The sequence below is a fragment of the Rhipicephalus microplus genome, chromosome X (assembly GCF_043290135.1).
Source record: "Rhipicephalus microplus isolate Deutch F79 chromosome X, USDA_Rmic, whole genome shotgun sequence".
Lineage (NCBI taxonomy): Eukaryota > Metazoa > Arthropoda > Arachnida > Ixodida > Ixodidae > Rhipicephalus > Rhipicephalus microplus.
In genome coordinates, this window is record NC_134710.1 from 20,427,631 (window position 1) to 20,445,238 (window position 17,608).

The 17,608-nt window shown below is 42.6% G+C and overlaps 1 protein-coding gene across 1 annotated transcript in view; it reads right to left on the reverse strand.

Annotated features, from left to right (window-relative positions):
- Window positions 1–17,608, reverse strand: part of Mitofilin (inner membrane mitochondrial protein mitofilin) — a 93,926-nt gene that overhangs the window by 72,951 nt on the left and 3,367 nt on the right. Inside the window, exons 3-5 of the mRNA XM_037426646.2 lie at window positions 15,622–15,789; window positions 12,633–12,717; window positions 9,705–9,771 (exon numbers count right to left, since the gene is read on the reverse strand). Of these exons, the coding sequence (XP_037282543.2) occupies window positions 9,705–9,771; window positions 12,633–12,717; window positions 15,622–15,789 (320 nt within the window). The remainder of the gene's footprint in view (window positions 1–9,704; window positions 9,772–12,632; window positions 12,718–15,621; window positions 15,790–17,608) is intronic.

The following is a 17,608-nucleotide window of genomic DNA, read 5'->3' on the forward strand; positions in this document are numbered from 1 at the left end:
AAAAATGAAATGAAAAGGTTTTGGAAAAAATGAGTAAGGCCACGTACACGCAAGACATGACTGTTCTGTCGAAATTTGCAAAAGCTTCAGAGTTTTAGTATTATTTTGAGCTCCTTTAGTCCTTGTCTGTCCAGACTAAATTGACTCCTTTGAGCCCAGAGCATTTCCAGCTAAATCGTCTTGACACAGCATAGCTATTTAAAAGCAGTATTGATAAAAGGAAAATATACAACTACTGACCACTGAGATGTCAGAAAAAAAAAGTAAACACATGTAACATACACATAAATTAATTGTTGAAAGGTGGTAGCCATGTTGCAAAGGACAAGGGACATAACATTTAACTTGTCCAAGCTACTAAATGACATAAACGTAGTTTTGTCACCACACAGGTGTGCCAGAGTTACTGACAGGCCAGGCCATGCTTTGGCAATAGCCCATGTCCAGGTCAGCAAACTTACTTGTGAGTCGACTCACTCGGACTCGCTCAGACTCTGGTCAAGCTATGAGTCCGAGTCTGAATGAGTCTGGTCGAACAAAATTTTCGTGTCGGAGTGAGTCTACCTTAGGAAAATTTTTATGAGTCTTAGTCCGAGTGAGACCCAAGTGCAAAATATATTTTTTGAGTGAGTCTGAGCGAGTTTCTTTTTTTTGCAGACCTAAGGTCCGGGTGCTGAGTTTTTTTAACTAGCCTTAACATTAACCGCGGCGGCACACTCTTACTCGACACGACACTTAGAAATCGAGAAAACACGCGAGAAGAAAATGTGGGTGGCAACACCATCTTGTGACTCCTGCACCTAGCACTGTGGTGTAAGAAATTTTGAAAGCGTCTACTAGGTCCTATGTAGCTTAACCCTTTGCGGTCAGTAGTCGGGCAGACAACGAGAGTGTTCCTCGTTTTAGAGTGTTCCTTATTTAGAGTGTTCCTCGTTTCAACGAGGAACACTCTCATTGTTCGTCGTTTGAATTTAGCGATTCTCACCGCAAGTCGTGCGAATTTTTTAAAATACAGTCGAATCTCATTAATTCCAACAAGCTTAATTCGAGCTCCCGGTTAATTCGAACTCACGATGAGGTCCCGTCAAAGCTATGTGTATTCCAATAGGCGAAAACGCCCAGTAATTCGAACGTCCAAGCACTTCGTACGGTTAATTCGAACATGCCGCGCTCCGAAAATGCTCTCAGCACCCCGCCCAATCCCGCGGTGGCACCTGCGACACCTCAACGCTGCCCGCGAAGGAAATGAAAAGGAAAGAAAAGGCTGCAGTGGAATGTTTGCTCTCTCTCAAATGCCGATCTGCGACACGCCCGAGTCACGCTTCTCCCTTTTTTGTCCCTGCCACGTAAAGATCCTTCTCCTTCCAATGCCGCGCACGGAGAGAGAAAAAAAAAAAACAAGAAAGCTGTCGCTGGGTTGAATGAATGTGTGGTTGAAGAAAAGTAAAAAGGCACTATTTTCTACAGCCCTTGCCCCTCGCGGGAGCACGGCTCAGCGCCTTGGGGGGGGGGGTCTAACGCGCCGGTGCCATGCGTCCCAATTTTCCTTCCCTGCCACGTAACCCTTCTCCTTTCAAGAACGCGTGCATAGAGAGCAAAAAAAAAAAAAAAAAAGCTGCCGTGGAGTGTTGATTTTCTCTCAAATGCCAATCTGCTTCTCTCCGCGTGGAGACGCTCCTCCTTTCTCATCACGTGCTGGCCATGCTGCGGCTGCGTAGCGGAGAGCAGAAGGCTCCGCTAAGCAGTCGTCGTCGTCTTTAGAAAGTATCGGTGCTGGACATTTTCGCGTGCAACTTCTCTTGCCAGGAGAATGCTGAAGCCGAATAGAAATGCTTTGCAAGCTGGGTGCAAAATTGACTAGCTGCAAGGCAATTGTGTGCAGACACGCACCACCGATTACTTCAATTATTAACGGACGGCCTGTGATTTGTGAATAAATGTAAGTCTTCTGAAACTTTTCCCTCGTGTGTTAGCTCAATGCACATGCGCCACTGCATGGAGAGCCTTTCGTTTATTTAGCTTTCATTAATTCGAACAAATTTTCGGGCCCCTTCGAGACTCGACTGTACATGAGGCGCCATGCCTCGAGAAATGAGTGAGCTTTGTTTGTTGATGTTTACTTTTTTTAAACACTAGGATGCAGCACTATGTTCAGCATGGAACCTAGAGCGTATCCACTCTCACGTGGTTCGTTGAGAAGCATGGCCACCTTTTCACTGTGTGTGTTTCACGGTTGCGCTTTTAGCGAAAGCGAAGATGACCTTAGTGAGGAAGAGAATTACATGCCCCCATCAGACAGTGATGACACCGATTCGACCGAAGTGAATTTGACTGTGTGAGTTGCGCATTTTGTCGCAAGACGATGAAATGGTGGCGCAAGCTTTCTTTTCTGAATTCTGGAAGTTTCTATTGTCAACAGTTTTATTTTGAGGTGCATACAGCTGCAGATACATGGCCAGCACAAACAGCAACACCTGTAGTACCGCCACAACCTCATCCAACACCTTGTGGGTGACGTGAGGACTGGAGCCCGAAAGCTGGGCCCGTCTGCACGGAACGATTGTGAAGAAAGCTTAGATGGAAGGAGCCACTTCATCTACAAGCTCCCAGGGCGAAGCAACAAGGACTGCACCGTTTGTAGAGATGAGCAAACAAAAGGAGGCAAGAGAGAAACTGTGTTTTTCTGCAAAACCTGCAGTAACAACCCTGGCCTGCACCCAGGAGAACGCTTTGGGCGGTATCACACGCTGCCTAAATATCGCTAAAGGAGTTGCCTGCAGAATGCAAGAGCAAAAATAAATATCCTGCGAGTTTTTCTTCCGCAGTTCATGTTTTTCTTCGCAGTGCCAGAAACTAGCAAAATAGTTTCGGACCGGTGGAGGCAGAAAGAGGGTAAAAGTTTTGGACCGCAAAGGGTTAAAATCGATATAAGTACAATGTAATCTGTGGGTGCCATAGACTTAGAATGCGAAGATTTAAAGAATTTCATCAAGCCAATGCCATAAAAATACCGAAAAGACATTTTGAAATTTTTTACGTTACATGCAGAGATTTTGGCACGAAATTTAATAAACCTCAACCTTAATTTTCTCCGATAATTAAAAACTTATGATAATGAAACATATAGTGTTATGAGTTCTCAGAGAGCACTCTGTCAATCTAAATCAAGTCAATTTTCCTCTGTAGTGTCCCTTTAAGTTTCTTTTACAAACACCTAGTCATACATTACTAAATGATCCATTTCATTTTCTTTTTTTTTTTTTTCAGCCGTACATCTTAAGTTCAGTAGTGGCTCAGAGACCATCCCACCGCTACCGTTCTTAGACCTGCTCACTGTTCTTTCATGAGGCCAGAATGAAGTAGCAGTGAGCGGGAGATGACCAATAGAGTGGGAAAAGAATTTGCAGACTGCATGGCTCAGCTGGCCAACTTTACACAAAGCAACTGCCTAGTGCCACATACCAAAGCAACCAGTCCTATTGCCTAGACACTGCATTATTGCATAAACAAACATGCGTGCTGCGAGAAAGATGGCACTGAAGCCCACACACTTGCAAGTATTGTGGAAAGTTGGCTGTCGGGCACTTGATTTTCTCTGCTTTTTATGGGGCTATTACTAGGAACAATAGCCAATGATGCTTTTTGGGCTTGGCAATTGTCAGACAGGTCATTGCCAACCTGCAGCTCAGTGAGCATTTCTGCAACTATCACAACTAGATCAATAGAGGGGCCCATTAAGGGGAGATGCGAGTCAAAAAACAATACTCTTTTTTTCATAATTACATACTTTTCGTTTTTATTGGCTTTCACAAGTTTAGTTTTCTTATTTACACAGCAAAAATACTCAAGATTGTAATTAAACACGAAAAAGGTTAAAATCACTTTTAAAAAGTGCACAGTGGCTAGAAAAAAACTAAAAAGAATCATTGGAAATTGCAACGTGCTTGTTTTCCATTGCGTTTAACATGATTAGATCACCAAAGTCACATGCCCAAAACAATTGCAATTCCAAAGCTCTCATGATGAAAGAAATCATTTTTAAAAGCATATCTTTGCTACTTAGATGGGCTTTCATTTCTCTGTTTAAAATGCGTTTTTCTCAAGGTGCAATTTTGGGCAACTCCTTGAGTTTGGCACATGTTTTTGGCACTTCTGATGGCCATATTGTGATGAAATCTTTTCCGCTAATTCCTTACCATGTTACGAGTACAATCATCTTCTTTAAAAACCTTACATCACTTGCATAATTATTATGAACTTAGGAAACAATTAGCATGGGCTGAGCATTTTAATATTTCTTATTATAATTTTTCTTGTTCATTAAGAAGGCTTATACATCCTTTCTTGTTAGTTATTTTACAGTTGATGTAATGCAATATGAGCCATTAATGGCTCCGAACCATGAAATTTTAGAGGCAGAGATACTTTGTCCAAGAAGAACATTTTACACATTGTCATGGCACAAAATGAAAACTATGCAACTTTCCATTAAACTGATTATATATATATATATCGGAAAAGAGCATAAAAGCCTATATATACAGTAAAAAGTTTCATTGCCCAGGGCTATATATATGAACTTTTTTTTTTCGAGTAGAATCTACCTTTAAGCACAACCTTCTTAACTAAAAAAAAAAAAAAAAAATCTAGGTAGCTTAAGAATGCAACATTATATCAGCATGCCAAAAGATTTTTCTCTGCGGTTCTTTAGTTAAGCAACCAATCACCTTAGTTATTCTAATGAGTTGTCTGACAATGAGCTTTTCCTTGCTTTGTTTTATAAATTATAATATTCTATCGATTGTATAAAAAATTAAACTCTCCAGAGAGCACATAGTGATTTTTGTCACGAGCCATGTTAAGGGGAAATTCTACTAAAAGAAAAAGTGACTTTAATCAGTATTTTAGAGCAATTCAATTTTGCCCCACACTGTACATAACGAGCAAAATCAGCCATTATAATGTCATTTCTGGTGTGATGGTGCCACGTAACAAACGAGGGACGAAAAAGTGGGCATAGGCATCCCGTCCACTACGTTCTTTTCTATATTTACACTGCGTAGCACAACTGTACTGGAAATGTACAATGAAACCCAGATAATACAACATTAAAGGGACATACCAAACAGCAACAATGACTTGGTTTAGATTATATAACTGCACTCTGAGAACTCTGACACCATATGTTACACAACTGTAATAAGTTCATCATCAGCTGCAAAAATAGAGGTCGAAGTTTTATTTTTAAATTTTGCGCCGAAATCTGCACGCGTGATGTCACAAATTTCAAAATGTATTTTTCGTACCTTCACAACATTGCCTCCATGAAATTTTCTGAAACTTCGTATGCCAAGTCTATGGCCCCCATAAATGGCAATGTACTTAACTTATATCGATTACAAGCCACATAGGAGCCAGTAGATTGCCGTTGAAATCTATGTCACTGTGTTTGGTGCGGGAATCTCAAGGTGGCGTCTCCCACCCACATTTTATTTTTGCGAGCTTTCTCAGTTACCAAGCGTTATTTCTCTGTAAGAGCACTGTTTCTGGCATTGTGAAATTGTACTTTACTAACACAGGAAAAATATTTTTCCTCTTTAGTGTCCCTTTAAGGGGACTGCAAAAAACAGTTGTATAATCCAGGCATTGCATAATAAATAACTATAAATATAGGCAGTGACACTCAGCCTTGCCCAAAACAACAGGTATATTTAGCCATGGCACAATCCTAAACTTCTCGAAGAAAGGTAGATCACATTATCTTTAAGAATGACAATTTACTTGACAAGGTGTCAGCAAATCTTTATTCTTAACTAAAAAATTTAATCTGATGCACATTTTTTCCCCTATAAAAAGAGTCCGAAAATTGCCAGCATACAAAAACAAAACCGAAACCGTGTTGGTAGAGACAAATACGGCATTATCGACATGGCATGTGGCAAATCAGCACAATTTAGATAGATATGTGGGGTTTGACGTCCCAAAACCAATATATGATAACGAGAGACGCCGTAGTGGAGGGCTCCGGAAATTTCAACCACCTGGGGTTCTTTACCATGCACCCAAATCTGAACACACGGGCCTACAACACTTTTGCCTCCATCGAAAATGCAGCCACTGCAGCCGGAATTCGATCCTGTGACCTGCGGGTCAGCAGCCAAGTACCTTAGCCACTAGACCACCGCGGCGAGGCAAATCAGCACAATTTGTGGCAAGTTCGATTAGGACGATTTCATGTGCGAATAATCTGCGGGCATTCTATTTGTTCACTCGTGAAGCGCAGTTGGTAATGTGCCACTATTATTATGAATGCTCACGTCAAGGGAAAGTTATTCTGGATGCTGAAGATTGCTGCATGTTCGACTGCAGGTGCTGCAAGTAAAAGATCTTCAGCTGTATGTCGACCACAAGAAGGGAACCGCAAGCTGAAAATGTGAAACTACGCGAGCCTCTAAGCTGAGCCAACTAGTTGAAGCTAATTCGTGCAAATTAAGCTTGTTTGGGTAACACACCCAGAATATGCCCGCAACCAAGGCATATTCAGAAGGAATCTGGAAGTCAGGAATACAGGATCACAAAAGAAATTGAGTTGCCAGAAGAATAAATATTCAATTATAAGAAGGTATACCATACCTGTCTCCCCATCTTTTTTCTGATACAGTCGAATCTCCTTGATTCGAAAACGCTCAATTCAAACTCACGCTGAGGTCCTGTCAAAGCTAACTATGTTCCGATGGGCTCTCAGCACCCCGCCCAATCTCGTAGCGGAACCTCCGACACCCCAATGCTGCGCACGAAGGAAAAGAAAAGGAAAGAAAAGGCTGCGGCGGAATGTTAGCTCTCTCTCAAATGCCGATCTACACGCGCCTGTGCCACGCTTCTTTCTTTTTCATCCCTGCCATGTAAAAGCCCTTCTTTCAGCGCCATGTGGGAAGAGAGCAAAAAAAGAAAAGAAAGAAAGCTGTCGCAAAGTGTTGGCTCTTACAAGCTGTTGCCACGCTTCCCCCTTTTCTGTCTCTGCCACGTAGACCCTTCTTTCAAAAAAGCTCGTGCAGAGAGCAAAAAAAAAAAAAAAAGCTGCAGTGGAGTGTTGGTTCTCTCTCAAATGCCGATCTGCTTCTCTTGTGGGGACGCTCCTCCTTTCTCGTCATGTGCTGGCCATGCTGTGGCGCAGATGGTAGTAGCAGAGACGCAGTCGTTGTCGTCGTCGTCTTTAGAGTGTGTCGGCGCTGGACATTGCCGCGCGCAACTTTTCTTCCCAGGAGAGTGCTGAAGCCAAAGTAGAAATGCTTTGCAAGGTGCGTGCGAAATTGGCTCGCCGCAAGGCAAACATGGACAGATGCGCATCCCCGATTATTACTTTACTTAATGATGGATGTCCTGTGATTTGTGAATAAATGTAAGTCTTCTGAAACTTCCCCCTCATGTGTTAGCTCAATGCACAAGTGCCAATGAATGGCGAGCCCTGCGTTCATTTACCGTTCATTAATTACACTTCTTTTAATTTGAACAAATTTTCAGGCCTCTTCGAGTTCGAATTATTGAGATTCGACTGTAATTGATTGATATGTGGAGTTCAACATCCCAAGACCACCATATGATTATGAGAGATGCAGTAGTGAAAGGCTCTGGAAATTGAGACCACCTGGAGTTTAACATGCACCCAAATCTGAACATATGGGCCTACAGCATTACCGCCTCCATCGAAAATGCAGCCGCCGCAGCCAGGATTCGATCCTGCGACCTGCAGGTTAGCAGCAGAGTACGTTAGCCACTGAACCACCACGGTGGAGCGCTATGTTTTTTTAAAATAATTAACTTTGAGGCTCGTTACTTTTTGTTCTTACACCTGTGAATAATTGATGGGTGTTAAATTCGATTTAAAAAAAAAAAGGTTATTTTTTTTTCTCATGTGGCATTGGAGAGCCATTGTATAATGGGGGTTGGCAGAAACTTTCAGCAATAATCAAAGTTCTCAATGCATTATTTCTATGGGGGTTTTTCATGGGATCAAACCAATTCACTATAAAATGCAAGTCATTGCAAAACTGGGGCACGTGTACCGTAATTACTCGAATCTAACGTGCACCTTTTTTCCGGTTAAGCGAGTTCATAAATCGCATGCGCGTTAGAATCGAGTACGAACAAAAAAATTACGGCCAATCTATTGCCATTGGCAAATCTAAAATGGCCGCCCCCAACGTGCGTCGGCATGGCGCGTCGTCCATTTCTGCCTATGTGTTTCTCATGTGCGGCACTTCGTACGTGTGCTGAGGAGTTCATCTAGTAGTGCATTAGCATCGACGGCGTGGAATGGCCGACTCCAAAAACTCGAGTGCACCACGATGCCGCTTTTAAAAGAAAAGTCATCGCGTGTGCAGAAACGGACGGAAATCGGGCCGCATCGCGGTCGTTAAGAGTTCCCGAAACGTGCGTGCGGGACCGGCGGAAACAAAAGCAGAAGATTTTCGATAGCAAAGCTTTACGCAAAGACCTCGGTGGACCACAGCAGGATCGGTTTCCGCAAATTAAAGAGCTGCTCGGCGAGTATGTGCTTTAGCAGCGAGCAGCACAGCGGCCCGTGACAGCAGAACTGCTCCAAGTGCGGGCTATGCAATTACTCTTAGAAAAATGTCTAATGCGGAGCCAGTTTAAAGTGAGCAGGTGCTGGCTAACTAACTTTATGAAGAGGAAAGGCTTTTCCCTTCGAAGGGGAACATGCATATGCGAAAAGTTTTGCGGAGGAGTACGATGAAAAGCTTCACAGTTTTCAGAGGTTTGTCCTAAACTTGCGGCGCAACAACGGCTACCTGCTTGGGCAAATCGGGAATGCCGATCAGACGCCTCTTTACTTCGACATGCCTGGCACCACAACCGTCGAGAAGAAGGGGGCGAAGCAAGTTCGCGTGCTGACATCGGTCCACGGTAAAACTACAGTGACGGCAATGCTCTGTTACACGTCAGATGGGCACAAGCTTCGCCCGTACCTCATATTTAAATGGAAGACGCTCCCGAAAGGAGTCGTTTTTTCGAGTGGTGTGATCATGCGGGCCAGCGAGAAAAAATGGGTGCGCGTTGCAATCGATGTCTTACGTGTTTTTTTTTTTTTTCGCGGTGGAAATCGGGTGCGCGTCACAATCGAGGGCGCGGTAGAATCGAGTAAATACGGTATTTCAGGTTCCTTGGTAACAATATTAAATACCTAGCCTCCAACTTTAGTACCATTGTACTGCAAAATAATCAATGCGAAGTTTCAGTATGTATACATACATTACCACCATACCTTGCCCAACTATTAGACTTACTTTAGAATGCAAAGAATTTGCACAAAAACTACTTGCCATTGAATGGCACATACTACACTAAGAATAGAAGTCTAGTAGCAACATAAAACAACTGCAGTTTAGTGAAAAAATAAAGTTAATTTTTTCAATTTTGTTTCATGAGGATACTGGTATATCAATTCATTACAATCTGTCAATCAATGCAGTAATCTCTGCCCATGCACGCAAACAAAATTTGCATGTATGTTCTATAAAGGTTCCTCATTTTTGTGGCATCCAGCACTTCTGCTTGTATTACGAGTGCGATTTTGCATGCTAGGCATGCTGCCAGACAAAACAATTCAGTATTCATTTAATTCTTTTCTCATTCAAGACAGAAGTATGGAATATGCACAATAAGAAACAAAGGCAAGAGCAAACCTTTTACAGGTGTGTACGGAGCGGCAGTAATTGGAGGTGGTGGTGGCAAAGCAGGCTTCAGTTCGCTCTGCAGAAAACAAGTGGCATCATAAAAACACTGCTTCAAGCTGCACAATTCAATATGAGAGCCAGCATGATAATGTCCACTTGCCAAGAATTATGATGCTAACGTACAAGTAATCCAACTAAATTCCTAGCACTATGTAAGCGAAGAAATGATAGCACGGAAGTTACCAAAGAAAAAGATTTTATAAATGGGAACCTAATATGATCTATCAGCTATAACTGGCAAATGTCTTCACATATTTTTTCCTTGTCAGGAAAAATCATGATAATGGCATGCAGCCGTCAAAAAGAAAGTCGCAACGGTGAGCGCAAAAGTCATTTCGTCAACTGCCCATACTTCTCTAACTAGTACTACAGCCAGCCATATAGCTTAGACACAGCCACTGTGAACAGAATAAAAACAAATCAATCAAAAAAACAATTTTTAAAAGCTCGCCGACTAACCAATGTGGTCGTCAAAATAAAATTTAAAAAAGCATCTAAACGCGCGCGCGCGCAAACACACACACACGCACACACACACACACACACAAGCAAGCTATTCTATCAACTACTAATACCCCTGCCCCCCACCTAAACGTTGTGTGTACAATGTGGGGGGCATACATTTAAAATATTCCCAGAGATGTAAGAGGTTCATGCTGCGCCTCTCATGGCAGGAGGTGGTCAAGTGACCTATGCACACTTACAATATTTTCTGTTCATTATTGATTGTTTTCGAGCAAGATGGCGGTGCCCTAGTTCAGCCTCGTGCCCGTAGAGATTGAGCCATCTGCCACAGAAATGATGCTGAAATATCTGGGCTTTTCACTGACAAGTGTATATGTGGCTGCGTAGACCATTTTACAATGAACGAAGTGGTGCTCGAAATTGGCAGTGCGTACATACCACTTTGGCGTGCTTTATAATGAGATCATGTGTATGACAAGAAGCGTGAAAACCCTATAACTTAATTTTGCTCCACTCAGCTACAGTGACACAAAAGAAAGAAAAAAGAGGAGGTGCTCTGTGGATATTGGTTCATCCATCACAACATGGCTTGAAACCAGCAAAATCAAATTTATCAAAACATTTTACCCTGCACCCCGGACTTCAACTTGGTCTTTTTGAAAAAGAAGTGTGCCTATCATGCCAGTATATACAGCATTGACATGTTAAAAACAATTTGTAAAATGAATCATTCGAGTTACTAGAGTTCAAAATGTAGTCAGGTTTAACTATGTATCTTACACTGTGGCCGCATGCAGTCACTCGGCTTTATCGTCATTGTCACTAGTGCTCTAGGCTCGAAAATATTTCACTACTAATTCACAGCAGTGCTCAAGAGGGCTGCCAAAAAGGCTATGAGAGACGCATATTCGAAAGCTCTAGATAATTTCGACCAGCTGGGGTTCATAACACACATCCCACAGTTCACGTGCCTCTAAAATTTTGCCTCCACCTAAATGTGACTACCGCAGCTCAGAGCGAGCTTACGTATTCCGGGTCAGCAGACGAGCACCCTTACCAATGAGCCACCACAGTGACTAGCAGCACAATTTGTTGCTGGACAAGTTGGAACATCTCAACAACACATGCGTGCACATTCTAAAAAAAAAAAAAGCAAAAGGAGAATGCCAGATAGCTTGGTCTACTTGCAAACACATGCATATGTATGTGTTTCATGCCTTGTTATCTGTCAGAGTCCTACGACTGGAGTTTTAGCGAATGTAGCTCAAACGGGTTCGAAAACACAAGGCACTGTGTCCAAACCAAAGCTGAAAAATTCAGAAACTGGAAGCACGTCTCTAAAGCTGCAAACGGTAGTATAAAGCATGCTGCTGGTACCAGAAGCGTACTACCTACAGATACATGGCTAGCAGTTCGCGATCCTTCGATATAAGGAGCCCAACCAATCTGTACAGTAGTTGCTTTCATTCTTGTTTCATTCATTCCGGCGCCAATAACTTCAGACTGCACGGATCCCACAGTTTGTTTGCCTAGGCTCGAAATATTATTAAACATTAATCAGCAATCAATCAACATTATTAATAACCAAGTTGGCTATGCTACAATGGGGTTTTTGTTCTAGTAAAACAAAAAAGTCATGTCCACGCCTCTTTGGTGTTACTTTAAGCGAAACCCCCCCCCCCCCCCTAATATGAGTTACTTCTCGGCCCCTGCAAACAGGTGGCTGAGAAGTAACAACACAGCAACACTTCAGACACAGCTGATGTGCGCCATGGATAGTGAGGATGGCGAACCAGCATGGTAAAGCTGTTGGCACCAGGAATGCAGCAGTCTAGGCCACAAGACAATAAAATGATGCACTTCAAGCAGAGATGCCCTCACATAATACCGTTTTACAAAAATTTCTCATGCTTATCACTACAATGGCAAAAAGTGAGAATTTTAATTTTACTTTATGTTTCAGAGTTAGAGACAGGAACAGTCTCTCTGATACAGCTAGGTTGTAATCATACACATATGTGTAACTATAGATAAACATGACATATTAAGTACTATTCTCAATGTTATAACCATTATCAGTAATGAAGCCCTATTTTTAACAAGCAGGTAAAACAATGAAAAGGTCTGAACTGTGACATCACTTTAACCAACAGTTTCAGAAATGTCAGAGAATGAGTACTTGCACTTCCAATGTAGTCGCGACAGAACAGTCAGGTAATGTAGCATATAATGTATTATTGAGACAAATGCCTGGTACATGGTGCTCCCTCCGAGGAAAATGTTAGTGCAACCAGGCCTGCACAGTTTAGCTATGAAATATCTGGCACTGTTACGTCACGCAACTTCCAATGCCTTGCAAGCAGTAAAATTTACGAGTACCACTGAGTAAGCTTTGTACAGTCACACACTTACCCTTGATGGCTCCACTGGTGCCTTTTTGCGTAAGAGGCTAGACTCCAGGGCCTTTTCCTTCACCTTCTCCGCAGGCAGCTGTTTACTGCACAACAAAGAGCTTCATCTGAGCCAACATGCACTTTCAAGGCAAAACCTACAAGTGAAAAGCATTATCCTGCTGTCTTTATATATATATATATATATATATATATATATATATATATATATATATATACACCCTTCAAAAGGGAAACCCTTTTCTTATGCATGCAGTCACGAACCCCTCCCGCCACCGCGGCAACAATCTTGGGTGGCGCGACACACGCCGACAACTGACCAGCACGGGATAAGAACTGGATGTGGACGTACACGGACATTTGGTTTCGTTCTCAGTGTCGACAGTGGTTCTTCCTCTTCTTTACTTTTTTTCTTTTTCCCCTTCTATTTTTTCGTCTTTTTTTTCTGTTTTCTTTCTTTTTTTTAGTTCTCTCTCACTCTCGCGAGCATCTTTCAAGTCGGGACGCGGCAGCAACGAAGTTTGGAAGTTCATGTTAGTATAACTCATCCCCTGATGGAGGAACCCTCCCGAAACTGTTGGGAAATAAATATATTTATCCTTGTTGACAACGCTCCCGTTGTGCCATATCCCATACTTATATATAGTTCGGCAGTCGCGGTAAAGGTGGAGTCCTCAGGCCACACCAGACAACGTCGTCTTCCTCTTCTACCTCCCCACAACATACTACAGCTCGGCTCATACCATAGCAATATATATATATATAAGGGAGAGAAGTGTACACCTAAGGGCTCGTATTTCCGTGTTTTAACATAATATTAATGAGATATAACAGACAGTAATGCCAAGGAATGTACAGGGGAAATTATTAGAACCAATGGAATGTGAATAAGAAGAAAGAAAAAGTGGATGAAAAAACTACCAGCTGTGAGCAGGAATCGAACCTACGACCTTCGAATAACGGTCGTAGGTTCAATTCCTGCTCACAGCTGGTAATTTTTTCATCCACTTTTTCTTTCTTTCTTCTTATTTACATTCCATTGGTTCTAATAACTTCCCCTGTACATTCCTTGGCATTACTGTCTGTTATATCTCATTGATATTGTGTTAAAACACGGAAATACGAGCCCTTAGGTATACACTTCTCTCCCTTATTTCATTGAACGAGGGTCTCGTACTGGCAGACTTGGTGTGTTTAGGTTGTATAAACGGGACAATTAATCAGCTGCCCGCTCATAATAAGTTCACGTGCTACGTGACGCCAAACATGCGAATAAGAGTGTTTTCACACTCGTTTGGATTATAGATGGCGCTGACTGTCACTCCTACTTCTAAATTCACATATAAACCCCAAAAAGTGGATGGAGGGACGGCCGCTGTGATAGCTCAGTGGTTAGAGCATCGAATGCGTTATTCGAAGGTCGTAAGTTCGATTCCTGCTCACAGCTGGTAATTTTTTCATCCACTTTTTGTTTCTTCTTTCTTCTTATTTACATTCCATTGGTTCTAATATTTTCCCCTGTACATCCCTTGGCATTACTGTCTGTTATATCTCATATATATATATATATATATATATATATACACAAACACATACATAAAACCAGGCAAAGACTATCAACGTTGAAAAAGTTTTGCACAGTTCTGATTCAGTAGTACATTACCATTATCTTTGGCTAAAAAAAAATGTACAGAGGCAGCTGGTTCATAAGCATATTACTGACTTCCAGTTATTTTTTCCCCTTTTTTTACTGTTAGTGTCCTTGAAACTAAAACAATGGCCCTATTGTGGTACTGCTATATAGTGTGAAGCTTGCCGAAATTGGGTAAGGACACTTCACGATGCATAATAGGCAAAGAAACAGCAATAGCACTGAAGTTGTCTTTGTAAAATGCAAAAGTTAGCGCAATCGGCTCGCTAAAACATGGTATTATAAACACAGCTACGCTTAAGTTCACCAGCAAAATAGTTGAAAATTAAATCACTAGCAAAAAACTCTAGGCTTGAGCGAATATCACTGTTTGGCTGAAAGCAAAGCATAAACTGCTGCATGGCGACTGCTGTTTCCGAGATTTTGGCTGCACACAGGACACAGAGGCCCAGTAAATGTGTCGGCGCATCATGACAATGTCCATTGTGATGAAAATGGCATGCAGACCGTTGGCAATGAAAACTTCGAAATGAAATCTGAATACCTTTTATACATGTTTCCCAGCTCCAGTGTACAGAGAGCATTAATATAGTCTGTCAAGGAAATGAAGATGTCTCTTGTGCACTGCTTCAAAATCGTGCCAGTACTCTTAACAATCAAAAAATAAAAATTAAGAGTTACAATAAAATGCATGGTGAACAAGTAAGCAGATTACAGCAGTTTTGCGATGCTATCACAATGCAGCCACTTTGCAGGCTAGAGCTTTTGTAAGATGTGATTGTATACCTTACCTGAGTGGGTGTTTATTGAGCAGCTTTGCAGAACACACAAAAAAAAAATTCTGAAAAAATTCAGTTAGTAAATTATTTGCATACTCTCTTGGTGATCTACAATTTAAAAAAGCCCTTAGTGATCACAATTATGAGCCTAGACAAGTACAATAACGTAAATCCCCACCCGAGCACTCTGTACAGAACGTTAATCAGCAAAGCTGAAACGTGTGACCCCGGCATATTTGATTCAGTTAATCCTGATGGTCCATTAAAGGCTTTCTTAATTACTGGTTATGCCAGTCAGAAAACCTAAATCTGTGTTTGTTGCCCACATGTTCCCTTCTTTGTTTTTAGTATACCAGTGTTGAGTAGTGGGATTTTTCCAATTTCTGTGGTACATATCCAGTGATAATGATGACAGTTCCTTACATAAATATTACATACAAATTCGAAATCTGACGAGCAACTTCTTTCATTTCAATCCCAACTAAATGCCTATGTGACTGGTGTGGCTCATTAGGAGTGAAAAAGTGCTGTGCTGCAATGCAAGCCAAGCCTGTACTCACATGGGTGCTTCAGCCGGTCCAAGAATGTTGCCAATGAGGGAGTCACCATAAGGAAGGCTGCTTTCTAGTTTGTGCCTGAAGTCCGAGTCAAATTTTGCGTAAGCAAGAGCCCCACCAATGCCCACAGTAGCCACGCCAGTTGCAAGAGCTATTGTTTTGCCTGGTCCACTGAAAGTAGAAAAACCACAAAATACAGCTTTAATGTGCACAGTACATGTTAGCAATTAGGACCTCGCCTCTCAAATGGTTCCCTGCACACATGGGAGAATTTCGCAACGAACGAAGACCCAACCTCCCATCCAACCATAATGAGCACACCAGCTTCGACAATGGTTTGGCAGGTGGGGATGGAGGACAGAATATCTCCACAATAATGCCAGACTCCAAGGCCATAAAAGACTGCAAGAATGTCATGGCTTATGATCCAGGAAATCCTCAGCCATTACAGAAAAAGCAAAAACTTTGCCCACCACCTCACAAACAGCTTGACAAATTTTAGGTGTTGGACCTGAGGTAACTACAAACGCAGACTTTTAAAAATCCCGGGCACCTGCACAGACCCTCCCCTTGCCAGGCTGTCCACTGAGCAGGCATGACGGCAGACGTGGCCTGCATACTATGGGACTGCGAATGCAGTATTCACTATCACTACCCCAAGGGCTCGGAGGGCATTACATAGGGGGGGATTTATAGGGAATGAAATACAATCACATTTCAGGCATACAGCAATTGAAAAAGGAAAACTAGAAATATAATGCAGAAACAATTAGATTTCACAAAGATTTCTTCTACCCCAGGATGAGTGGTGGCGAGTTGCCCTTCTCAGCCCACATTCAATCAACCAACACTGGGCTGTCCAGCAAGCCACGAGTATTGCCAAGGACCACACAATGCTTTCAGGACGATGGCCCCTGGTGACCCAGCCTGGGCTAGTAATTTCTCGCTGAACCCTTCAAGGGCCACTCACCAGGTTTGACAATTTTGAGCTGACAAGCGCAATGTATACATGGGGCATTCATGATCCCGTCTGCCAAAATTTGTAATGCTACGCGTCGCAAAAATGGGTCACATTTCAAGATCGACGCTGCTCCCCCTTCCTTTCGTGGGCCTAGAAAATGAGGGCATACGAGGGCACGTATGAATTGTCCTACATACACGGCAGTGCAGTGACATTGGTTCTCTACATAGACAACTGTGCCCCGACATTGCCTACAGTGGCACGTGACATGACGTAAATTATTTAACACGACATGCGTAGTCTATGTAATTTGTTGCTTAAAGAGAACAATAAAATTTTTAGATAAATAATGAGATGCAATAAGAGAATGTGTGCGCCTTTTTTTCTATTTTTCCCGTGAATTGCAATGAGATGCGCGGCTAATGTGCCAGCATTTCCCATGCGTTTATGTCCCCATGGTTAGCGCGTCAAGCAGACCACAGCCGTGTGAGCGAAACCATGGTCCTTTAATACTTTTTTTCTGGTCGTGAAACTCCCGCATCACTCAATAAGAGGGCTTCATAGGCCACCTGCAATTTCCACGCCGCAGCGCAGGAATAAAATAGAGGGTCGAGGAAGCCGGCTTGGTCGGCTGCTTCGCTGGCCGCATTAGCGGAGTGCTGGCGCGGAGTGGCGGTAGTCGTGCGAATCGCCCTCATTTTTTGCTTTTCGGAGTCGCATTGTGTTGACAGTGATGCCCAACACCTGCTGCGTGCCGGGGTGTCGCTCCGGATACAAGGGCACCAACGAAAAAGTTTACCTGTTCTGTTTGCCAGCCAACAAAGAACAACGTGACAGGTGGAAACATGCGTTCTCCCGACAAGAGACTGCCGGATTTTCGTTATACTCAAAGAACGCTCGCGTGTGTAAACATTTCGACGCCAGTGACATTGTCCGTGACAACATGTGCACAGTTAACGAAGTCATCGTTTCGTTGCCTCGAGAACGACAGAGACTGGTGCAAGACGCCGTGCCGAGGATTTTCAAAGT